The sequence below is a fragment of the Amblyomma mixtum genome, chromosome 1 (genome assembly GCF_055824585.1).
Source record: "Amblyomma mixtum isolate Tamu chromosome 1, ASM5582458v1, whole genome shotgun sequence".
Classification (NCBI taxonomy): domain Eukaryota; kingdom Metazoa; phylum Arthropoda; class Arachnida; order Ixodida; family Ixodidae; genus Amblyomma; species Amblyomma mixtum.
The window spans coordinates 12563349-12588998 of NC_143012.1; the positions used below are offsets into that span (position 1 = coordinate 12563349).

At 49.3% G+C, this 25650-nt stretch overlaps 1 protein-coding gene across 1 annotated transcript in view; it reads left to right on the forward strand.

Annotated features, from left to right (window-relative positions):
- The first annotated feature begins 752 nt into the window (after positions 1 to 752).
- The window catches only part of LOC149365491 (membralin), a 66802-nt gene continuing 41904 nt past the window's right edge, over positions 753 to 25650 (forward strand). The window contains exons 1-3 of the mRNA XM_089542993.1: positions 753 to 1274; positions 10206 to 10645; positions 19237 to 19843. Of these exons, the coding sequence (XP_089399119.1) occupies positions 10391 to 10645; positions 19237 to 19843 (862 nt within the window). The 5' untranslated portion in view covers positions 753 to 1274; positions 10206 to 10390. The remainder of the gene's footprint in view (positions 1275 to 10205; positions 10646 to 19236; positions 19844 to 25650) is intronic.

Sequence of the window (25650 nt, forward strand, 5' to 3'; positions counted from 1 at the left end):
ACATATATACAACTATGTCTATATATATGACCATGACTCCTTGAACAGCTCGTACCGCGTCATGTCAGTAAGGTCGTGTATATATGAACATATATGTAACATATATACAACCATGTCCATATGTATGACCATGACTCCTTGAACAGCTCGTACCGCGTCATGTCAGTAAGGTCGTGTATATATGAACATATATGTAACATATATACAACCATGTCTATATATATGACCATGACTCCTTGAACAGCTCGTACCGCGTCATGTCAGTAAGGTCGTGTATATATGAACATATATGTAACATATATACAACTATGTCTATATATATGACCATGACTCCTTGAACAGCTCGTACCGCGTCATGTCAGTAAGGTCGTGTATATATGAACATATATGTAACATATATACCACCATGTCTATATATATGACCATGACTCCTTGAACAGCTCGTACCGCGTCATGTCAGTAAGGTCGTGTATATATGAACATATATGTAACATATATACAACTATGTCTATATATATGACCATGACTCCTTGAACAGCTCGTACCGCGTCATGTCAGTAAGGTCGTGTATATATGAACATATATGTAACATATATACAACCATGTCCATATATATGACCATGACTCCTTGAACAGCTCGTACCGCGTCATGTAAACGGCTCTAAATGTTTTCTTTCCCTGTACCGAATTTCACCTTCCTTTCCGTCGCCTTACCCTCGTATCTTGTTCATTTTGCAGAGGCGTAGGCAGGAATACGGGCCCCGGCCAACTGACGCCGCGCTCCTCTCCGCGGCAACCACGTGGCTGCTGCGTCCGCTGCGAGCCTACCCTCGACGGCTGCGCTGACGAACGACGCCCGGAGCGCCCCGGCGGCCGGTGTCAATCTCCCCGCACCTCGCGGCGACGTCCGCCGCATCGCGCTGTGGGGCGCCTGACCGGCCTTCGCCGCGGCGACAACGCAGAGGCCGCAGGCGGCGCGCCGTTCACCGCTGCTTCTTCGTTGGCCGTGCGCGCTTTCTGGAGGACTGAAAGGGAAATGATGACCCGCGCACCGTTACCGTCCCCGACGCCGCTGCTGCTGCTGCTTCTCGGATAAGTGTGTGTGTGTGCGCGCGCGCGCCCTCCTGAAGCCGTGCGCCGACTTTGTGCCCGGGAGCCGAACCTCTTTTCGCTCTCGCCGTCGCGTCAAGTGGGTTCTGCGCCCCGCCCCCACATCTGGCGGCACCACTGTGCAGCTGTGCACTTGGCAGATACGAAAGCAACGCACTTCGAAGGTGAGTGGCGTGCCTGTGCGATCCTGGGTGGGGTGAGACTGTTGTCACAACGGGCCTGTTTTATTTTGACCTTGATTTGCCCGGACTCCCTGTGTATCCTGCAGCGCGTATACACATATACTTGTGCCTGCAAATTTATTCCTTTAGCCCCGTCCTGTTAATTAACATAATGCTGTAATTGGAGAAAGCTGGAGTTTTTCGTGCAAAAGCTTTCATAATGAGCAATGAAGAGCGACGGGCTGAAGAGTGCAGGATTAATTTAAACGGGAGACCTTACGGACCGAGATCTCGATCGACACGTGGGTAATGCACCCCCCCCCCCCGCCATTAAAGAAAACAAACAAAAAACATTGTTCTGATCGCTGTTGGTAAAAATCGAGGTTGTTAATCGAATGCGGATTTACCTCTGCGGCCGTAGTCAGCTGCTGCCCGTTGTGTGTAGTGGGAACTAAAAGAAAAATAAATGGTTGTCGCGTGGTGAACAGGAGACACAGGTGGGGGGAGGCGAACAGGATGTGACGAAGATAAAAATAGTTTTCTGATAGAAGCGGCTAGAACTGCAGCGTTGACTCCTCGACGAGAGCAGTTGCTGATAACTGAGTACCGCTATACTGCACCCAGACCGTTTAAAGGGGCGAGCATTTTGTCCCAGGAGGGCCATGGGCTGTGCTGACTAGAGGGCGCGAGAAAAAAAAAAAAAAGACTGTAGAATTCTTAATAGAGAACGACCGTTGGTAAGCGAAAGTTTTGTTGAGGGCCCTTGCTTGGCAGTTCAATAATTACGACCGTTCTGGAGTGATTTTGAACTGGACAGGTTCTAGCGGACTTGTTTGAACCAGATGTATAGGCTTGTCCGGCGTCAGACGGGTCGGGTGTCTCCTCCGCGTAATGCCGGACATCACTCCCCTGCAGATTTTTTCTTTTTTTTTTTTTTTGAGCAAGCCTATAGCAACGTTGAACAGTCCCTACTTTTGACCAGCTGGCGCACTGACTGACATTGGTGACCCTGGAACAAGATCGACTCGATGCCGGTACTGCGGTGTTGTGATAACTTTCACTTTCTCAACGCTGAGTTGTCATGCATAACATTCCACTAACACCATGCTGCTCCCTCGAAATGCCGGTGTCACTCGTTTCTTTATTTTTCTTTCTCTCTGGTGGGTTCTGTCTTGTTCTGAAAAAGAAAAAAAAAAAGTTGGGTTCCAACGTTGGCATGCTGTATTAATGAACTGTATCACGCGACTCCACTTGCTCGGCTTAGCTCGCGTTCCAGCCGCCTTCAGCTCTCGGCTTGTAATAAACACATTCCTTCACGTCTCGGTGAGACGCTCGAGATATTATGTTCCTCAGAACCTCAGTAACCTGCGGTCGTTGTACGCAATTAACCTGCGGTCGTGCCCGCGTGCGCAGTAACGTGTTCACCGGCGTTCATTTTGAAGTCCATCTTTCGTGCACATTGGACTTTTGCTTGTAATGCATGTTGGGCTGCAAATGCAGGAGTAAATAATCTAGTCTTCAAACTCTTCTGTGTTACCGCAGTGTGCAGTATACATGCATGTATGCATTTGCGCGAGTGTGGAAATTTTGCTGATTTGATAGCCTCGCGTGTGTGGTGTTAATAATTAGTTAATAATGGTGTTCACATTATGTGCATGCGCTCGTCATTGTATGAAGTTTTTCCTTATTATATTAATTGTTATTTCATGATCCTGCTTGAAATCGAGTGAGTCCACAGAATGAGTAAATAAATGTTAATCACTAAAAAAATTACGGGGGCGCTTAAAGGCAGTGTCAACGCACTGTCATCGCATTATGACAATTATAACTGTCATAATGCGATGACAGTGCGTTGACATTGGGTCTTTTTCTTGCTTTTAATTCCTTCTCTAATACTTCTTCTGTTCATATTTTTTTACAGGTGTACATTATTTTTTATATATTACATTTTCTCATGTATGTTACACATTTTACCACCTGCCATGTATCTGTCTGCCAACCGTCGCAGATGGCAGGTGTACAAACACTACGCCGGGCACCACCTTTTCTTCGTAATGAGGCTTCTAATGCGGCCGCGTTAATAACAATAAATGTTTTTTTAAGAATGCAAAAAAAATTTGCAGTGGTTTAGCTCTGGCTAAACCTGGAGGATTGCGAATGCAACTAGGAGAGAGAGAGACAGAGAGGCGCGGCAGCGGCGGCGGCCCCCGGCACGCTAGCTATGCGCCGCTACTGCGCAACTGGCGAGCGCGGCGGCAGCACCTCTAGTTGCCCGCGCAGCGACGGCGGCGGCACGCCAGCTGTGCGCCGTGTGACGTCACTGCTCCCCGCGCATGCGCAGTATGGCCTTTCGTCAGCTCCGCGAAATGGCTCGGCGACTATCGTAGCGTTGCTTTCGCAACAAAACTTAATATTAGAACTTGAGCCTCAGTCTTCGAGCCTCAGTTCCGCAGGCTTGCGCTGGTGTTCTCCGTTCACGATTCCGCGACCTGTGTCGTCGTCCGCCGAATGGGGTCGACGACCTTAGTGTGTTCAACAGGCGCCCAATAGACAGAAAAAGACGGTACAACGGAAATGATAACGGTTGGTTTGGTTTATGGTTTATGGGGTTTAACGTCCCAAAGCGACTAAGGCTATGAGAGACGCCGTAGTGGAGGGCTCCGGAAATTTCGACCACCTGGGGTTCTTTAACGTGCACTGACATCGCACAGTACACGGGCCTCTAGAATTTCTCCTCCAAAGAAATTCAGCCGCCGCGGCCGGGACGAACCCACGTATTTCGGGCCAGCAGCCGAGCGCCGTAACCACTCAGCCACCGCGGCGGGGTGAAATGATAACGGGAACTGAGAAATGGGAAAAAGCAGTGATTCAGGGCTGCAATGGGATGTTGCGCGGTGAGATTCTATATTGTCACTGAAAACCTCCTCAATGAGACCCTTCCCTATTCCAAGGTCTGTTCTCCTGTTGTAGCTTGAAACCGCCGTCAGTTTGGAAAAGCGAGACCATTTCGGTTCCTAAAATTCCCTGAAACTCCGTAAAATTTTTCCTTTTCGCCAAATTTTACTCCTTAAATTTTCTGAAAAAGAAGGGAAAATCCCCTGAATGGAACATTACTGAAGATCCGTGCACTCTAAACAAATGATGATGATGATGATGATGATGATATCGTTGCATTGCCCTTTGTAGCGGGAGGGCACAGAATTTGTGTCCTAACTGAAGAAAAAAAGAAGAGTAAAAAGGGCGCCCTCTAGTGTGTCGCTTCCTACTAGAGGACGCCTTACTCCCTTTTTATTCGCCTTTAGAGTGTGGGGTAAGGCGGGTTCGTTTATAAAGCTTTTCATCGCGCGCGTATTTGGTTCTCGGCGTGAGCGGCAGCCGCATCGAAATCACCTCAAGCTGAGCTACTATAACCAATAGTTACAGCGCGAAAGACAGGACAAGAGAAAGACAGGATCGTCACCATCTCGCCCAACAGCTTGTGTTATAAGCCAAGGGGGGCCAAAGAAAGAAAATGCAAATATTGACGCCACACACTGATTTCGCAAGCTGCGTTGTCGTCGATAGTGTAATCCCGGATCTCTGCTTCTGTACCACACCGTTGTCCTATTGTGACCAGCAGTCACGGAGTCCCTATTTGTCTCGCCGTCGCTGTCAACTTCACGAGTTTGAATCGACTGTTATCAGCAGTGAATGCGTCTTTCGCTTCCGGACCAACGTTAATGGAGCTGCACAAAGCCAAACAATCCAATTTTACTGAGAGCAAAAATTCGACGGGGTGCCTTTAAAGACCGGATGTGGGTTTGTCGGCTGCTTTGACGCACACATAAAAGTGCGATGTTCTTTGCGTCTTTCGTTATGTATAGTTTTTTTTTTTTTGCAGCGACAGGTTTTTTAGGACATTTTAGCGCCGGAACACGCGTCGCCCGATCCTGTTTAGTCTGCCTAGCACGAGATGGCGCTGCAAGTCTGCTCACTCGCAGATGGCGCTGCCGTAGTAATCGTACCTTAAACCCGGGATTGCCCTGCGTCTCAGAGGGCGCTGTAGACAACGCTTAGCTGCAGGGCTAAGGTTGCCTCGATGCAGCTTCCTTTCGCAGGGTGGTGACATCTCCGCCATGTTGGATCGCGGTCTCATTTAGCCGCTTCAAAGTATTTTTGCGGATATCAATATTTGCGCGTGTTCAACGCATGGTAGCGTCCATTACTGCTTCCAGATACCGAACTCTGCCGACTAATCAGCAAGCGTTTTTATATCACCCGGCTACAAGTGCCTGCATGGATGATGGGTGTTAGGATGGTTCCCTTTGAAAAAAATTCAGATTAAATTTTACAACCTTTCTCTCCATCGTGGGGGTCGGCGCGATGTATGGGGGTTCAAAATGGCGTTTCCAGATTGGACAATTGGTGCCGCCACCTCTGTTAGGAAAAATTTCTTGATAGCACCTATACATTGGACAGATGTGAATGTAAAGAAGGAAAAAAAAAATCGAGCTTGGTGGCACCACCAAGCTCGGTGTGGTTATATGGTGGCACCATATAACCACACCATTTCAAAGGGACTGCCCTATAAACCTATCAATCATCCATGCAGGCAGTTGCTGAGCGTCGATGTAAAAATGCTTGCTGATTAGTCGGCAGGCTCGGGCTCAGCACAGCTCAGCTCTCGCAGACTTCTGCGACTTACGCAGCAAGGGCAATCACTGGCGATATTTTGTCACAGTATTCGTATCGGCTTGGTTGAAGTGTAAAAAGAATGCGTCAAAAGTTTAGCAGCGTCGGAGAATCCTGAATTGGAAGATCTGAAGAAAAAAGGTTGGTTGGTTGGTTGGTTTATGGGGTTTAACGTCCCAAAGCGACTAAGGCTATGAGAGACGCCGTATTGGAGGGCTCCGGAAATTTCGACCGCCTGGGGTTCTTTAACGTGCACTGACATCGCACAGTACACGGGCCTCGAATTTCTCCTCCAAAGAAATTCAGCCGCCGCGACCGGGATCGAATCTGAAGAAAAAAATAAAACGTTTCCAGCGGTTTCAGGGAGGCTTTTCCGTTGCATTGCATCACCGAGGGAAGGAGCTTAAAGAAAGAACCGTCTCACCTGTGCGGCCGTTTATCTGGCCTGCTTGTGAAATACTGTCCTCGTGCACCTATGTGCGGCGAGGCACGTGTCGAGCAGTTGACCGACACGTGAGCGCTCTTTCTCTTCACCCGTGTCGCCCCCTGGTGGTCGTTGTCTTAGTCTCTGGCTTGGAGTCCTTTTCCCAGAAAACGGCGTAGTCGGAAGTGGAGTGAGGAACCCTTGTAACTTGTCCCGTGTCCGAGGCGCTAAGTGCCCTATAATGATGTACACAAAGCAGCATCCTCTCTTCTTTGTTTTTACGATTGCGTACAACTCTTTTCTTTCGAAACAAAATTGCGACAGAAGCAAGCGTCGGTTAATTGCAGCGGCCAGGCTCGGGAGAAAAAGGAATCGCCCGTGTTGGCTCCGTGCACTACATGCAGCCGGAGTGAAAAAAAAAAAAAAACATTTGAAAGAAATACGCGAAAACATTAGTCGCTGCACTTTCCGCGCCCTACTTAGTTCGCAGGCGTTGTTTGTTTCTGTTTTTTACTTTTAATTACTTTCCCTTTTCCCCCTAATTCAGCAATTTACGCAGACAAGAACAATCGAGTTTGTTTCGTGCATGTTTTGGGCGAGCTACAACTCAGCTGGACGTGCCTTGGGAAGAAATCGGTACGTTGCTTACCGCGCAGTCGCCGCCTCGTCGGGTATTGGTGTCAGGAAACAGACAGCTTTTCGGCAGTGGTTGCCATATGGCAACCATTACATTTGGCAGCACACAGCGCTGACTTACAACTGAAGGTTTATTTTTTCAGACACTTCGGTAAAAACATACAGCAGCATCAAGAAAATAAGATGAGCAATCGAGTCTGATAAACAGTCATCGCCACCGGAAATCGCACAGGAGAACTCAGATCATCCAGCTACCGATAAGAACCGCACTTCTTTATCTATAAGGGCTATGGAGGGGGGCTGACACAGCTCTCCCTAAGATGCGCGATTTTTACGGCTTCAGTGATTTATCGCGTGGTCTTGTCATCGCACCTGCGCAGCACACTCGTGTTGCCCAGCTCAGGGGCGCATTTACAATCTCGGCAGTGAATGCCCAGATGGCCTGAGATTCGTTGCTTCGCTTTGTATTTGTGCTCGGACAATCTCTTATTAAGGCATCTGCCGGTTTGGCCTACGTATGCATGGCCACAAGACAAGGGGATAGAATACACGACGCCCTGAGCACAGGAAACGAACCGGTCGCGATGATTTATGGTGTATCCTGTGATCTTTCCTTAGCCACGCAAGACAGGGCGCTACACAGGTCCCTTCAGGGCAGCAGTGTGAAACAAATCTTGAGATTCGTGGATGATTACCTTGTGATATTACAATGCGAGCAAGACGTCCTCCCTTCCGAAGCTTCCGAAGTTCTTAGTAATTTTTCAAGCATTCTGAGCCCATTGATTGTCACTCAAGAACTACCAACCAACAGCTGCATACTGTTTTCAGACTTAGGAATATATTTTAACCACGATCACGTCTGCTGGGCCTTTGAGCCTCGGGCCAACAAACCTCTTCTCCCTTTTGACTCAGCGCACTCGAAGCTAGTTAAGCGCAGCATCATCAATTCATGCTTTAACAATGCATTAAAAAAATCCTGCCTCCACAAACTGGAAGATAGCTTTTTAGCCCAGACGCGCCGATTACTGAAGGCTGGTTACCCGCTGACCCTCTTATCCTCAGTGGCTGAAGCCTTGTCGAGAACCAAACAAGAAAAAAAAAACAATAAGAGATAAGGATAAGGTCGCAATCATTCCCTCCGCACATGGGATTTCACACAACTTAAGAAAGATAGGAAAAAGAGTAGGAATAGATATCTATTTTCAGCTCCGGATCGCTTGTCAAGCCTCTGCAAGCGCGTTAATCAAATGGGTCGCAAAGCACACAGGATGCACCATAAATCATCGCGACCGGTTCGTTTCCTGTGCTCAGGGCGTCGTGTATTTTATCCCCTTGTCTTGCGGCCATGCATACGGAGGCCAAACTTAATAAGAGATGGTCCGATCACAAATACAATGCGACGCAACGAATCTCAGGCCATCTGGGCATTCACTGCCGAGATTGTAAATGCGCCGCTAAGCTGGGCAACACGAGCGTGCTGCGCAGGTGCGATGACAAAACCACGCGATAAATCATTGAAGCCGCAAAAATTGCGCATCTTAGGGAAAGTTGTATCAGCCCCCCCCCCCCCCCCCCCCCCCCCCCCCCCTCCATAGCCCTTATAGATAAAGAATTGCGGTTCTTATCCGTAGCTGGATGATCTGAGTTCTCCTGTGTGATTTGTGGTGGCGATGACTGTTTATCAGACTCGGTTGCTCTTCTTATTTTCTTGATGCTGCTGTATGTTCTTACCGAAGTGTCTGAAAAAATAAACCTCCAGAAAAAATAAACCTTCAATAAGTCAGCGCTGTGTGTGTCTCGCCTACTTTCTTGTCCCTGTGTAGCTTGCGCTGTTCTGCCTTGTGATGAACCAAGTAGCCCGCGATGTGTTTTTTGTCGCTCTCGCTGTACGACTTGCGTTGTCAAGTCTTCAAGGATCTGCGCATGCATATGTCGCACTTGGCCAGTTGTAAGCAAATAACGCCGACAGCGTCCTATGTTAATGCGGAACTGCGGTTTCAAACGGCAAACGCGCGCGGAGGGCTTTGCTTTCGCTCAGGGAGCAGTGGAAATGTTTTATATGCGGGGTAACACGCTGGAACGGACTTGTTAAAGCAAAGGACTGGCTTACCTTTTACTGAGAGTTTCGTATTATCGACACAGACACAAGAGAAAAAAAGTCGCAGGTACAATTCAAGGATCCGTAATTATAGCCTACCGCATTCGCTCACTTCACATCCTGCACTAAGGATACTTCCAGCGCTATGTGCGTGTGTCTCTATCTTTCAGTCCGTGTCTTTTAAGCGCAGGTATATTTCAAAAGGATACTTCGGTCAAATTGAACTTTATAGGGCTATTGTTTTGATTCGCCAAAAATAAAATTTGTTCCTTCGCTCCCATACGTCACAGTGAACTGAACTAGCCGCATCTATAAAAGAATAAATAGTAATCTTTATTCACCGCGCACCTACTTTTCAGTGTGTATATTTTTTTCCGGATCATGTTAGGCGTCGACCCTGAAGCCCTCAGTGCACTATATATACAGTATACGCCTTGAATATCTCAGTTCGTTGGCTTCTTTATCTTCCGCCACGTTGTTTACTCTGCCTGGCTCACAACATGAGACGAACGCTGTCCCCAGATTATGTAGATGCGACACCCCTTAGCCTTTCTTCTCTTTCAATCTTGCTTCTTTCCGCTGCTGAGACAAAGTTGTTCAGCAACATCACTTGCGTCCGCATCACTACCATAATTGATTATGTGCAGGGTTTGATAGCTGGGGACAAGGCTCCGATTGTTAAAAAAAGTAAAAATTTCTGGGATATTCGCTCGAGACCCCCCCCCCCCCCCTCCGTGATCACGTGACCATATATGACCCTAGGTCCGAGATTCTCCTCATGGCTATGAGCGTTAGGTGATCTAAACAGACGGCAAAGATTAAGCGGCGGGGCTTATGTACTATTCTTTTTCTTCTCGTCTTTTTCCGGCTGTGTTCGCAATTCTAAATTCTAATTCGTGTCTCGGAACAAAGCGTAGCAGTGGTACACAACATGGATAGAAAGGAAGATGGATGCAGCTTCGTCTCTTTTTCCACCCTTATTCCGTGCCGTTCTTGCGCTTTAGTCGAACGTGCTCCACCTGTGAATTCTTTTGTTGCTGTTTGTTTACTTTCCTCTTTGGTTTCTGCGTTGTAACTTTGGCGCAATTGTCTTTTCGCCCCGCAGGGTCACGGCACCGCCCCGGACGGAGGCCGCTGTCGTGACGTCAGAGGTCGTGACGACGATGTCTACGTGAGGCCGACGGCAGAACGCGACTCGCCTTGGACACCCCACACGTATCCCCGCTTCCGCCTTCGTTCCTTCCCGCCTACTTCGTGCTAACGTGCGCGTGTGTGTTCACCACCCTCGCCATGGCGCTCAACATCGGCATCCTGCCCCACCTGCTGGGCGCGGCTGCAAACAACCTCAACAACAACAATAACAACAACAACGCCGGCCTGTCGCGCAACGCCGGTGGCGGTGGCAGCAGCAACAACAGCGGCAACCCGATGAACAGTGTGCGGGACAGGCTGTTCCACGCCCTGTTTGTGCGCGTGGCCCTCGCCTACGCGAGCGCGGTGCCCCCTTCCGTACGGACTCTGTTCGAGTACATCACGCTTCTCAAGGTGAGGAGGACGCCGGAAGTGTGCGTGTTGTGTGCGTGTGCCTGTCGCTGCGCCTTTTGTCTCGAAGGCTATCTCAGTCGGCAATCACAGTAGAGTTTTATGCCGTCACAGCAGATTTTCCGTTAATATTTGTGCCCATGAACTTGTAGTAACGAAATGTTTGCTGTAACCACAGAACATTGCGTAGTTACGGAAGCACAGTACTACCGAACAACAGACTGCAGAAAAGTGCTGCGAAAAATTGGTTTAGCTCTGATTAAACCTGGAGGATAGTGAAAGCAACGAGGAGAGAGAGAGATGTGATGGAGAGCGCGCGACAGCGGTGGCGGCCCCGGCACGCTAGCTGTGCGCCGCTACTGGCGAGCGCGGAGTCACCCGCGCAGCGGCGGCGGTGGCGCGCCAGCTGTGCGCTGTGTGACGTCATTGCTCCTCGCGCATGCGCAGTATGACCTTTCCTCGGCTCCGCGAAATGGCTGGGCGACTAGCGTAGTGTTGCTTTCGCAACAAAATGCTGCAAAATAGCAGAACAATTTGTCGTTACGACAAAACAGTTTGCTTATTTCTGACTCGGTTCTGTCGTTTTTTTTTTCCGACGGGACCGGAGGCTACCTCGGAGGCCCTTATTCAGTTAACGTCTTTAGTGATTAGGTTGCCGAGTATTATTCTCGGAGACGATATTTCTTTCAAAAATTTCTTTATGACTTTGCACCTAGATTGTGTATCGAAATGCGACAGTTTACAGACTGTCTCACAGTCACAGATTCAGTGTTTATAAGGGATGACGGACACAGCTATTAAGTTTGCCGCTTCTGCTGAACTGGTTATGAAGTGTTAACGGAAGAAAAGTGGCGGCTAACATTCGCCTGACTGACAGTGTCTGTGGGGTTTGAATCTTGGAGGCCCTCTAGCAGGCTACGTCAAAATAAGACCCCTCAGCGACTAGGTTTGATTGTACTGCATCTCGGAGGCCATGCCGGAGGAAACGATTGCACTACCGAATTATGACTGCCGTTGTATGGACAATGGGGACAAATTGAAAATGGCCTCTATCGATAGATTACCGTGTTGTAATGGCATATAAGATGTTCTGTCTGAAAACGCTAGTACGTTGGAACAGGTCAGAATGCAGGTCTCGGCACCGCCGGTCGTTTTCTCAAGCAAACTGCTGTGACGTTAAGTCAATATTAAGGCGGAAGCCTTTAATGTCTCATCGTTGTAAGCAGCAGTTGTCGACAGAAAATGTCACGCTTTTCAATTGGTGGAAACGGTCGTGACGTCAGAGTGCGCGAATTTCAAACGGGGCCAATTGTACTTTGGCTAGTAACCATGCAACAAATTGAAGGGATCGTATAGTGATGCTCCAATTAAGTCGGACTGAGCTTAGTTAATTGTTTAATTACCCAATTTGCCTAGTTAGCTTTACTAGTCAGGCCATATAAATAAATAAAACCGATTAAGAAATTGGTCGAGCTCAGGAATCGAACCCCGGTCTTCGGCGTGAGAGACGAGCATGCTATCCACTCCGCCATGCCAGCTCGATGGTTTAGAATGAAGGCGCGTCTAGTGAATACGGTGTCTTCGCTCACTCTCATCCTCCTCCATTCCCTTCCCGCGAGGTTTAGGTGTCCACCGACAAATGAGAGACAGATACATTTCCTTTCCTCAAAAAAATTACCGACGATTACGTTACTTCCTAATGCGAAATTTGAGCGCAGCAAATAAGCTGTTTCACCTTTTCGATAGATTGAGGCAAAGAAATCGAGGAACACATGTATGCGCTATCACAGATTTTTTTTTTATTTTTCAGACGTATTCCTTTAACAAAGACTCCACTAACAGTTCTTGACAGTCATGAAGGAAGCTTTGTGGTCGGAGAAATAGACTGATATATGTTCGACTTGGTACACCAATGCTTGATTCTCAAAGACCAGATCTATACAAGTGCCTCGCGAGGTTGTCACAGCCGTGGGACGCGTTACGAGCGAGAGGAACGGGATGTTCTCCCGCATAAGTGTTAGGAAATTGCTGTTTGTCTTTATGTCAACATTAAAGTCCCCCACTACTAACATCGGTGTGGATCGATGGACGGTTAATGCGAGTTGCAGGAAGTGCACGACGTCTTTCGTGAGTGCGGTAGGGGCGAAGTAGGCAGCTACTATACCAGCAAGCCGTTGGGCAACTTTGCGGCGCACAGTTCGGCAACTTCATGTGACGTGCCAAACATTTCGACTGGTATTGCAGAGAGACCTGTGCGCAAGTAGATAGCGACTCCCGCCGCTCTGTTGTGGTCTCTGCGAGCACCACAGCAGTATAGGAAATCTATGATTTCGAGAGGCTCTTCGGGATGGTTTCAGCAAAGCAAAGTACAGAGGAATGGCGCAGAATGTGATCGTGGTGTACGTCCTTGGCATGTGCGGCAAGGGAGCGTACGCTAAGAATGTGGTTGTGAATGATGAATCAAGTGCTGCCAGCGAATGACGCGTCCATTGGCTGTCTGCGTGTGTTACTGATGTGTGGTTAACATATTAAGCTTCGCCTGTAAGAGTGGAACGCGACAGCGTCTTGCAGCGCTGCCAGGGAGTCCACAGAACGCCATCGCCAAATCGGCTGTACGCCTTGCTGGACGGTAAATTTATTTTTTGAGGAAAGGAAATGTATCTCTCTCGCATATCTGGGTGGACACCTGCACCTCGCCGTAAGGGAAAGGGGGAAGATGGGAGTGAACGAAGACGCCGTATTAGCTAGACGCGCCTTTGTTCATTCCAAACCATTCAGCTGGCATTACGGAGTGGCTAGCGTGCTCGTATCGCACTCCGGAGACCCTGGTTCGATTCCCCAACTCGACCAATTTCGTTCTCGGTTTTATTGATTTATGCGGTCTAACTAGAAAGGTTAATTAGGCTATTTCATATTTATATTCTTGTATTTCTATCCATCGTGTTCTGTCATTAACCTGTCAATTGTTGGAACTGTCTAGGATGTTCGACACAACGTATATGAAACGAGCAACGTCTTACTGAGTGGGGAAGTGCGTGGTGGTGGAGGGAACGCGGCTTCGTACTTATCTGTTTCTTTCAGCAGCGTCTCCTTCCGCGGACGCTGTTGTCGCTGCGGCGCGCGTCTTTCTTTTCTTTTCTTCTGACCTCTTCATTCTCCTCTATATTAATTAGGCTAATTGATTAATTAAGCAATTAACTAAACTCAGTCCAACTTAGTTGCAGCATCACTATACGATCCCTTTGATTGGTTGCATGGTTACTAGCCAAAGTACAATTGGCCCCATTTGAAATTCGCGCACTGTGACGTCACGAGCATTTCGACCAATTGAAAAGCGTAACATTGGGGGCGGAGCTGGTTACGAGGCCGACGCCGACGCCGACGACGACGCGAAACCCAGGAACGGACGCCAAAGAGCTGCGCTCTAAAACCAATTTACTGACGAGCGAGGCGTAGAACCGAATGGGCGATGGCGTTCTATGGACTCCTTGGCAGCGTTGCAAGACGCTGTCGCGTTCCACTCTTAGGGGCATCAGTGACCACACTTGAGGTCAAAAAAGTGCCCCCCTGAATTTTGTGAGACAGTTACTGCGTAATTTCCTTTCCTCAAATACAATTTTCATTTTCTTCATTACGGCTCCTCTTTATCTATCTTCTTTCACTCCCACTTCCTCCCTTCCTCTACGGTGCGGTTCAGGTGTCCACCGAGATGACAGAGAATTACTGCGCCATTTCCTTTCCTCAAAAAGCGTTGCGTTCAAAGGGAAAGGCATCGCGCTGAACGGGTGGTGTTCCGTGGACTCCCTGGCAGCGCTACAACGCGCTGTCGCGTTCCACTCCAAAAGGCGAAGCTTAAGCGTCATTAATTAGCAGTTAATTAGTGTTCAGGCATTAATCAGTAATTAACCATTAATTAGTGATTTATCATCACTTAGTAATTAGCAGTCAATTATATGTGACGCCAGCGGTGCCACAGAAACAGCGAAGGTGGTGCGGAAAACGCTTCCGCCTCTACCCACTTTAGACAGTCAAAGTGCCCCCTGAATTTTTTTTTTTTTTTTGCTGTGCGGATCTTTGAGTATTGGAGCACCGCCATTCGTTTCCAGATGGTGATCACGGAGTCCTTTTCTGTCTTTACGTCTTAAGTTTGAATCGAGAAGCTGGAAAAGTTTAAAAATTCAGTTTTATCTTAAGAAATCTGTCTTTAGCTTTCGAACAAGCGCCATTGTACCAGAAAGACGGGAGTGGCCATGTCTATTCTTACTGGAAATAAAAGTTGGCTGGAGTGTACGTTAGTCTCCCTTAACGTCCGGCTTAGCACAGTCGCACACCTGCTGTCCGGATCCAATATGTTTTGGGGAATTCAAGTTGGAGTAATTACTGTCGGTGCTAATGAGTAATTACTCTTGATTAAAATCTTCTCCCCTTTGGCGAGCCGCCGCTGTGGCTCTGTGGTGATGGTGTTCGGCTGTTGATTCGTAAGGCGCGGGTTTGATCCCGGCCGCGGCGGCCGCATTTTAATGGAGGTGGAATGCTAGAAGTCCGTGTACTGTGCTTTGTCAGTGTTCAAAGAACCTCAGGTGGGCGAAATCATCCGGAGGCTTCCACTGCGGCGTTCTTCATAGCCTGAGTCGCTTTGGGAAGTTAAGCTGCTTAAAATCAAGACCAAAGTCCTTAGGGCTCTGCCAAAACTAACCGAACCCCTCAAGGAAGATACCCCAAAAGGCATTAGACTTGACACTGTTCATGCTTCGAGTTGATCGATTCGGCATTGCTTGCCAACTCCTAGCCATGCTCCAGTGAGGAGTGACTGCTGAGGACAGGTGATGGTCTTTGGTTCGAATCGAGAACCAGGACGAATCGTTCTTCAGCTGCTAACATTCCGTGAAAGCGCAGCCACACAGCTACAATACAAGGCTATACGGCTTTCTAAACATCTTCGCAGTTCAAAAAAAATTGGTCCTGGTCTGGGGCTCGCACTAGGACCATTGCATATCCGGGAGAAGTCGCTCTTCCTGCAAAGCTCCTCCAGGACATATAGAAGTTTTGAGGGCCGAATTGGTATAAAAGATGAAACGGGAACGGTCCCAGTCCAATCTGCTTCAGCGGGAATGTACGTTGTGAAGTAGATTTCAGACAGAGGAGCAACGCAACTGCCTCCTAGCTTCAGGATGCTGCAGCGCGGTGGCCGCACCAGCCTCCGGCTCTTGTGCTGTGAGAGGCCATATCGAGTTCTATTCGTTTCCAACCGCATCAACGGGGAGACGTGCGTGTGCATGTGTTTGTCTCTGAGCTCGGAGGCCACGTTTTAGCTCGTCTGCCTCTTCGGGCCGCCTCCGTGACTCGCGAATGGTGGTAACGGTACGGTTTTCGCTGCATGTTAGCTCACCAGTCGCTGCCGCTGTGTGCAGTAACGTACTGTGCGTGCGGAGGCAGACCTCCGTTGAACTTCCTCTGTCTAGAGTGCGTGTGGATTTTCGGACGCCTCCTCGTGCAACCGGCCATCCTGCTGCGGTTTCCCGGAAAACGAAGCTCCCCGCGTCTGTCCACAGCGAAAAAAAAAACAAAAAAAAAACCGCCTTCCCCGTTGCAAGCGCGACAGATACGCCCCCCCCCCCCCCCCCCCCAACCCCTCATTCTCCGCCAACTCATACAGACCAAAGTACAGACGTGCTGCGAAAGAAATTGAAGGAAATGCGGTGGTAGTCCAATCGAGACGTTAAGAAGCCGCGGGCGAAGCTCCAAAAACTTATCAAGCTTCTTCTCCATGACGGCGTATTTAGAGTCTTAATGAATTTTAGTCGCGGCGCTTGGCAAGCGCGCCGTTAGGTGTGGATCGAGCGCTGCTGCTTCGCGTTAACTCGGAAGCGATAAAGGCATACGTCGACTCAGAGGGGGTGCGCCCTTGACCCGCATACGCGCCAGTGACCGCCGAGGTGTAGTTTTATTACAGAACTGGTTTTGCATTCTAGTTCGCCCCGGTGCTAGTAAACAACCGGACTGCGTGCACAGTGTCGTAATACTAAGCCGCGAACAGAAACAGCATGAAAAAGGTAATAGAACGCTTACGAGTTTGTACGCAAATGATGCAGCGTTAGCCGGTCTACAGTCGCGAAGAAATGGAGATGTATTGGCCTGTAGTGATTCGAAAATCCACCTCGTATACGGCAGGCGCGGAAGTGGCCGAGCGGGAGGCGCTATGAGAGGCGCATTTTACCGGAAGGCAGATAGTAAGGGGAAAAGTGATTGCAAATTCCGGTACTGGCTAAGAAACCATCTGCCTAAGAAAGAAAGAATGAGAGAGACGGGAGGTGATAAAGTTTGTCTTCAGTGACCCTTTAATAAACGTCGATGCGCGCTGCACCAGTTTATATAATTACATATGCGTGGTCATTTACTGGTGTCCGTAGGACGTGAGAGAGAGAAAAAAAGATATAAACGGGGACGATGGCACGCTTCCCCTTGCGCTCGAAGTCGCCACTTCGGGGTGCTGTTTTTACTTGGTTGCGCTAATAAGTATTCCGCTTTAAAAACGTGAGCCAACTAGCGCTCAAACAAACGCTGCATGAGGAATTGTTTTGGTTTTCGTGAGAATTATGCAGCGCGGGATTTTCTCCTTTAGAGGCTTATATATAGTTGTTGATCAAGTCACAGTTTGTACTGGCCTTCATTCCATGATGTCGCATCAAGGTCTGTATTGACCTACTGCATAAAAGTTTGCCTCAGATGTTGGAAGCGTCGAACGCGGATTCCGACCAGTAAAATTCGGCACCCCATACTCGTTGATGAAATTCGTTTAATTTGAATACTTGCTTGCGAGTACAATCGTATCTCGCATTTTTAACTCTTCTGATTCGAACTTTCGGTTAATGCGAACATGCGCGTCCGTGAGTGCGAACTGTCAATTACTGCTGCAACCTTACAACATAGTTGATGTTGCCTTCAGCGTACACCTGTACGGCTGTGCGCCATAGAATACGGGTTTTCCGCTATCGGAAAGTATTTAAGTTCCTCACGTGTCAGCTCCTTCAGCAGAGCTGTCGTTTTCTCCTTGACGTCATGGTGAGTTTCCTTTAACGCAGGAAACTGCTTTCGGACAGAGCATTTTGAGCCGCGGCATTGTCGTTTTGAAGAATCCAGGCGTTGGTTTTCCACAGTTCGGGCTCCTTCCTCCTTACTCTCTCTTTTTACTTGGCTGAACTTCAAGGTAATCCTGCTGTTTGATTGTCTGGTCTGGTGGTATTCATTCTACCATGAGCATGTCGTTGATGTCGAAAAAAACAACAACAACAAAACATTCAGCACTGCCTTCATTTGCGCGTGCTCATTCTCGCCTTTTTTTCTTTCATGATGACAGCAGAGTTTTCCAGAGCATCGATTGTCGTTTCACCTCTGAATTGTACAGTCGGGGACGAAAGTCTCCGGATCACGTGGTCCTCAAACGAGGCTTATAGCTCTCATATCAGAGAACGGCTGGAGACCGCACTTGTGGAGATGAAAGAACAAAAATTTAACTTTTACCTCCACAAGTGTGGTCTCCAGCCGCCGACTAATAGCAGAGCTATCGGCTTCGTTAGAGGAGCACGTGGTCCGGAGACTTTTGTCCCCGACTGTACCTAAAATCCACTTGTCACATGTCGTGTCGTGGTTAATTGGACTGACATGGGAGAGGCCTTTGCGGCTTAGTCAGGCTGATGATGATGATGTTAGTGTGGAGAGGAACACAGGTGAGGTGAAATATCACTTTCACAGTGCTCCTCTCGAGCCTTCGATGTAAAAATTAGGAGGACGCTTAAGCTTCGCCTTAAGAGTAGACGCGATAGCTCCTCCTCATCCTTCTTCCTCTTCTCATTCCTTTTCTTTCTCACTTCTCACCTAAACTAAAGTTTCAGTCGTAGTTCGTCGTTACATCGTTCTCGACAAAGCCGATGCCACGAAGTCGAACGCCAGCATAGCTTCCGCGCAAGCTTCGTGGTGAACACGCCTTGGATGTGCGCTGCGTTGTTCGCCGCTCACCGCGTGATTCCTGCGTCCCCGCACGGCCCTACTGCGCCCGAACGAGACGAGTGGGAGGCGCTGCCGTTGCGCGCTATCTTGGCGTACATTTTGGGGGAACGTGAGGAGTGGTTTTAGTGGGCGCCGCCTGATGGCGCTATGTTCGCGCCAAGCGAATAGGAAAAGTAGCGGAAACGTACTTTGCTACTCGCTTGACTGCGACTTCTGTAATTTTTATGCGCATAATTACCAATGTACACCGCAGTACATGGCTCCAAAGCACCTTTCTAAGACAGCACCGTATTCGCTAGACGCGCCTTTGTTCAATCCAAACCATCGAGCTGGCGTGGCAGAGTGGTTACTGTACTCGTCTCGGACTCGGGAGGTCCTGGTTCGATTCCCCAACTCGACCTACTCGGTTTTACTTATGCTTCTGGGATTTTTCGCTCGCGGCCAACGCCGCCGACGACACCGGCTTTTCTGCGACACGGGGTCCTTAACGCTATCGCGTGAAAGAGTAACCGTGCTAGTACTCGTGCAGAGTAGCGTTGCCGTTCCTTAACTCCGTTCCTTTTTTTTTTTTTCACTCGCGCTCGCAGGCGTTGCTGTCATTCTTCATCCTGGCCTACATCCACGCCGCCTTCATCCGGACGCCCATCAACTGCCTGGAGCACGTGTGCCACCAGTGGCCGCAGGACGGGATCCTGAGGATCGAGATCCTCCACGACTCGGCCTCCTCCCCCGAACCGTACACTGTGGAACAGTCCTACCTCAAGGAGCAGCGGATCCAGCGGCTGGGCCAGCTGCCCGTCCAGCCGCAGGCGCGGCCGCCCGTCACGCCCCCGACCAGCAGCGGCGCCGAGAGGGCCATCGAGCAGCCTCCGCTCGCGGACGTCGCCGGCCTGTCCAACGCAACCACGTCTAGCAGCAGCGTCGCCGTCGGCGACCACGCCGAAGTCGGGGAGAACGACCTGGAGAGGGCAGCGGGAGGTCCCGACGACGACGGGACGGAAACTGGCGAGACCCTACCGCTGCTGGGAGGCGGTCGTCACATGAAAGGCGTAAAAGGCGGCGGGGGCTCGCAGTTCGTCTACAACGAGGCGGTGCCCAACGGCAGCCAGGAGGCGCCGCCGAACGTCGACGGGAACGGATACCCGCAGCCTCTCCAGGAGCCCGTGTCGGAGCTCGAGATGCTGGCCAGAGCTGGTGAGCCACTGTTTCCTTGCCGAACGCATTCAAGGCGGGCAGCCGTGGCTTGTTGATTACGGTTCGACAGGAAAGGCGTATTTCGACGCCAAAAAAGGGGCGACGGGGTCGAATGACGTAAACAGCATTGATCAAAAGTCTTTGGGCCACAGTTTTTTTTTTGAGGTATGTGGATGGGCCGTCAACGGCACACACGAACTTTCAGATCTCAAGAGGATGGGGAGGAAGGCTTGCCCCATGTACTCATCGAGCTTCTAGGAGTGCTTTAGATCCATAATACAACCAGGTGGTATAAAAACCCTACTGGTCTGGAATAAACTTTAGTTGACAGTCAGCGCTGTTGTGTCCCCCTCATTGTTCTGTGCCGTCGTTGCGCTGTAATAATGAATGAAGTGCTTAAGATGCCTGGTCGTGGCGGCCAACCATTTTGCTTGAAGACTTTTGACCTAGGCTGTGCATAGGACCAGCGCCGACTAGGAAGCAGCGTATCTGCAGCTGAGAGCTAGGCCAGTATATCTGTGTTTGACAGAGAAGGTTGTTTCGCCAGTATATCTGTGTTTGACAGAGAAGGTTGTTTCGCCAGTTCTGTGCTTGACAGAGAAGGTTGTTTCGTCCATTTTATCCTTTATTTTTCGAGGAGGGAGGGGGGGGGGATGCAGATGCTTGTGGAACGTTTCGCTCGTCGATAGGTACTGAGCTATTGCGAGGGTTTACTGTTGGCACAGTAGGAAGTCTTCTCAACTTGGTTTCCGATGGCTAAGGTGAAGCGGCGCTACTGTCCAAACTACGGTGTTTTCCGAAATCACCGCCTGCCGGTTAAGCTGAAGTGGGGCTGTTCAACTCCCCTTCACTTTGTTTTCATGTTGTAAACAAAGAAACTGCCGCTGGGAAACAGAATTAAAGAACTGCGCAGACATGTGAATCAGCAGAGTGGCGCACAGGAAGAACCATTTAGGTCCAGGAGACGGCTGTACAAGTGCAATTATGTGCTTAAAAAAGAACCTCCCCGCTGATTAATTGCACTACGTGAACGTAGGAAAGGGAGGTGTTATAGTACGATACAACTTTAAAAAAGAAAACAGCTGTTGATAACAATGGGCCATGGCCCACGGCGTCCTGTGTCACTCCGCTGGCCAGTCAAAATAGTCAGCGAAATCTAATTTTTAATGTTTGACTATAATAAACCCAACCCGAGGAACAAAAAAAAAATCTTCAACTAACAATTTAATCTGGTTGTTAGCTTCTTGTTAAGGTAACAAGAGAAGCTTTAGCAGCGTACCACTCTTTTGTCTCGGAGTAATTCTGTTCGGCGGTCCTGAATGTGGGCGGAACTTCACTGTAGGCATAAGTTATATCCGACGATAGCCGTTGAGTGCGCGACGTGGCATTCACACCGAATCGGGCGTAGCTCGTTTAACGAAAGAAGAATAAATAGGAAAGCTATAAAATTTTGCTTTCGTGATCTCTTTAAAGCTTGTCGTAAATTTTGCACGGGTCGTAAGTGGCATTTCGCGCTGTGCACCACTTGTAGCGTACGCTGCGAAAAATTCCCATTTATGCTGGCGCCACAACTGGCGCTAGCAAATCGCGGGCCGAGTGTAAAAGGTGATTGGCCAGCTTTGCCATCGCACGTCATGCTGCCATTATTTCTGAAGTCACGGGCAGGAGATAGTCGCGAATGGTTCTTGCGTGCATGCGATACGGTTTTGAACGTCAACCCGGGCTTTGGTTGTAGCAGGTGTATACTTCAAAACATTGATACACTTATATGGGACTTTTTGCTGGATCCCGTCAGTGCTCGGTGGCAGGGTAATTAAACAGAACCGGATAGTAGGTGCATGTCTATTTTTTTATTATCGTTCATCTCTACTGTACCTTTTTGAGCTTTCCCAGCTGTCATTGAAGTGAACAGCTGTTGGATGCGTTTACACGGCACTTTGCTGGAACTGTTCGGCAGGTTCAACCTCTCGACCCCGTGATCATCACGCCACGTGTGGAGTGTTCATGGACAAACGCTCGTTTTTGTTATCTTTCGGGGAGTGAGCCCCGATCACAAGCAGTGCGCAGTAGTAGGTCACGCTGCGCTTAGTGGTACATAATCCTAACCCGGCCGCGGCGGTCGACTTTCGATGAAGGCGAAATTCTAGAGGCCCGTGTGCTGTGCGATGTCAGGGCACGTGAAAGAACCCCAGACGGTCGAAATTTCCGGAGCCCTCCACTACGGCGTCCCTAGCCTGAGTCGCTTTGGGACGTTAATTCCTCCTAAACCATAAACGTAATTCTGACCAGCCGCCGCGGTGGCTCAGTGGTTACGGCGCTCGGCTGCTGACCCGAAAGACGCGGGTTCGATCCCGGCCGCGGCGGCCGAATTTCGATGAAGGCGAAATTCCAGAGGCCCTGTACTGTGCGATGTCAGTGCCCGTTAAAGAACCCCGAGGTGGTCGAAATTTCCGGAGCCCTTCACTACGGCGTCCCTCATAGCCTTAGTCGCTTTGGGACGTTAAACCCCATAAACCAATAAACCAAACCAATACAGGACGCTGCGAACAATGGCCCAGTGTTAACAGCTGCTGTTTTTTTTAAGTTTTATCTTACTGTAGTTGCATGTAGCGCACATTCTCCGGAATAATAATAATAATAATGGAAAAGGGAATAATATCGTCGACGATTACATTAGTTCCTAATGGGAAATTTGAGCGCAGCTCATCATGTTTCAGCATTTCGATAGATTGAGGCAAATAATTCGAGCAAGACATGTATGCACAATTACAGACAACTTGTTATTTTTCGCACATATTCCTTCTTCAAGAAGCACTCTACTAATAGTTCTTGATTGCCATTAAAGGGACACTGAGGAGAGCTCTATTAATATTTTTTTTTTATAGCAAAATCCGATAGTTCGGCATTTCATGGCTTTGTTGCCACTTGGCCGGCAACGAAAGATGCATTTATTTCTAAGAAATTTGGATTCGATGTTGAAATAGTTTTTCCCGCCGCTCTGATTCAAACTTGGGATTCTGCTATGACGACACAGAACTAAGTGACGTGAAACATGACATTCACATGACGTAACGCAGACTCCGTGATTTCTGGCGGCCAGCAGTGCGGCCCAGCAGCAGCCGATAAGAAAGCTACCGCCGGCCGCACGTTGAAGGCAGCTATCGGCTATTGCGGCCGTCGCTTCGTTTACATTTGCACCGGCGTTGTGCCAGCGTTACAATGGATCCCGTTCTCGAAGTCGTCAACGAAGTTCTCGCAAATAGACGCCTTTAGCATACCGTGTACCTTGTTACCGTTAGCGGAATACCTTGAGCCCCAATACCGCTGAGCGCAAGCGCTTTGTTGTCAGTATGAATGGCGTTTTTGTAATCAGGAGCTGGTATTCTGTCGATGCAAGTCAACTTCAATTTCTCCTCAGAAGCTTTGTGGACGGAGAAATATATGGATATATGCTCGACTTGCTGCATCAATGCCTCGTTCTCAAAGACGAGGTCTATGCAAGTATTTTGCGAGGTTGTCACAGCCGTGGGAATTAAGTTATCGGGAGGTCGCAGGAGGCACGTTGCGAACGTTGCGCGGCGAAGAGATAGCAGCGACTGACTGATGCCGCTGACGCTGCTAGCGAGTCAAGTGAACGTGGCTCTGCGTTTCGGCTTGGGATGCGCGCACCGTGATCCGCTGATGCCGACCCGGCGCCTCGGCAACCGGAGAACACCGCGCGCTATCGCGCGGTCGCCGCCACGGGGGAGGGGGAAGGGAGAGGGGAGGGGGTGGGTTACACGCAGTGGCGAACAGCGGCGGCTATGCGTTTCGGCTTGGCCGGACGGTAGATGGCGCCAGGAACGCGCGCAGCTAGAGCAGCGCGCTGCCCTGGCTGCAGAGCTGGTTACGAGGGACAACGGCGACGCCGCGAAACGCAGGAACGGGCGCGAATGAGCTGTGCTCTAAAAAAATGGATCATCGCTCCCCACTGGCAGTTTTCGCGAGTGCACTGCGACGCGTCGAGACAGTTTTAGTGAGGGGATTCGTGAGGCTATGCTCCGCCGCCTTTCACTTTTCAGCAGTGATCACGGAGTCCGCTTTGGTCTTGGCGTCGCGCATTTCAGTTGATTTTTACTGAGAGCAGAAATTGCCTCAGCGGCCCCTTAACTTGCCCTGACATCACACGGCAAGGGGTGAGTGAGCGCAGCTACAAAATAATGGGAGGGAGGGCTGGTGAGATTCAACTGTTATTGTCAAACTTCTTTGCCACGAAGAACAATGAAAGCACTAATCGCACTGATAGCACTAATCCTCTCGCACTCTAAATCAGCTGCTTTGAAGGATGGCAGAAAGGGTGAATTTCTTTCAGTGTTTCCCACCTGTTAGGATTTAAAAAAAAAAACTGCGTTGCGGCTTGCATACACGAAATTACATTTTGAAGTCTATAGTCATATAATCTACATCACGCTCTATTTCGACAGGTTCAGCTAGTCAGGCCGTCTGACTTTTCAAACTGTAACGTCATTTCAAAATACCTTTTACGACTCAGCGCTTCTGATACTTGTTGGGAGCAGTGTTTGTATTTCCAGGAACAATTTTATAATCTTATCCGAACAAACCATCCCGCACAGTCACCAGATATCTTTTATATTACTTCTTCTGCATCCCTTTTTTTTTTCGTATTATAATTTGTTCCGGGTCTACTCTCTGTCGGCACACCGCCCCGCATGCTCCCGGGTTGCGCAGCGAAGCGCGCTTGCCGGAACAGTTGGGTGGTGAGCTGCTTAGGACAGCATTATAAACGATGCTTTTTAGCCATATGCAAATGAGACAAAGGATCATGAAAAAACACTATGTTGTCTCGCAATTATCTTGCGATCAATCTAAGTCGCACTTTTGGGATAGGAAAGACAAGGTTAGTTTGCGAGGAGGATGCGCGGTAGTTTTTATTAATGCACAGCTGGCTAATTTTTAAATTTTTTTTAACGCGAGAGTGTTAGTACCCCCATACCGGAAAAAAAAAATTGTCCGGTGTCGGCGTCAGAGCGGCCGGTTGCTCTGTCAACCTAGGTTGGTCACCTTGTGGCCTCGTCACAACCTGCCCACGGGATTATGAGCAAACTCACCACCGTGGCAGGTGGCAGTTAAATTACTGGTTGGTCTTGAAAGGTTGCTCGGACAGAGCAACTTGGGTCGCACAAGCCCCACTGGTGGCGGCACCTGCCATCGCAGGGCAGTGGAGCATCACTTGACTGCTGCACCACTGCGCCAGGTGTGGTAGGAAGACTCCCAGGGATCTGTGAATGTAAAGTAGAGAATGACCGATTTCGCACATGTGGGCATTGAACCATTGACACTATTGCGTCATACCTCTCCCCTCCAGTTGTTTATTTTCTCAGAGAGTAGATGCAAATTTTATTGCATAAAAGGAGACTGGAGCGGATTGTGGGTGGGATCCTCTGTCCAGGATTACAGTAGCTACCGGCGACGCTTTGTCGATGGCGACTAGCTCCCCCTGGCCTCATAGGGTGCCGCTAGCCAGCGTCACGCCCAACTGCTCCAAAACCGGGTTGGAGACTGTTGAATGCCACCTCAGTGCGAAATTTGGACGCTAACAAGTCAATAGTTTAGCTGAGGGAAAGATTCTTCGGCCCTCTCTGAGGTACGCAACAGTCCCCATGTTCTTGTTTTGAGCAACAGTTCATCTGAATTCCAGTACCGTGGCAGTATGATGACGTCCGAGTTCTGGCGCAATCAGATCGCTGGATTTAAATACATGGGCCCTATGGGGTGTTTTGCAGCTTCTGTGACCACAAAGCTCATGA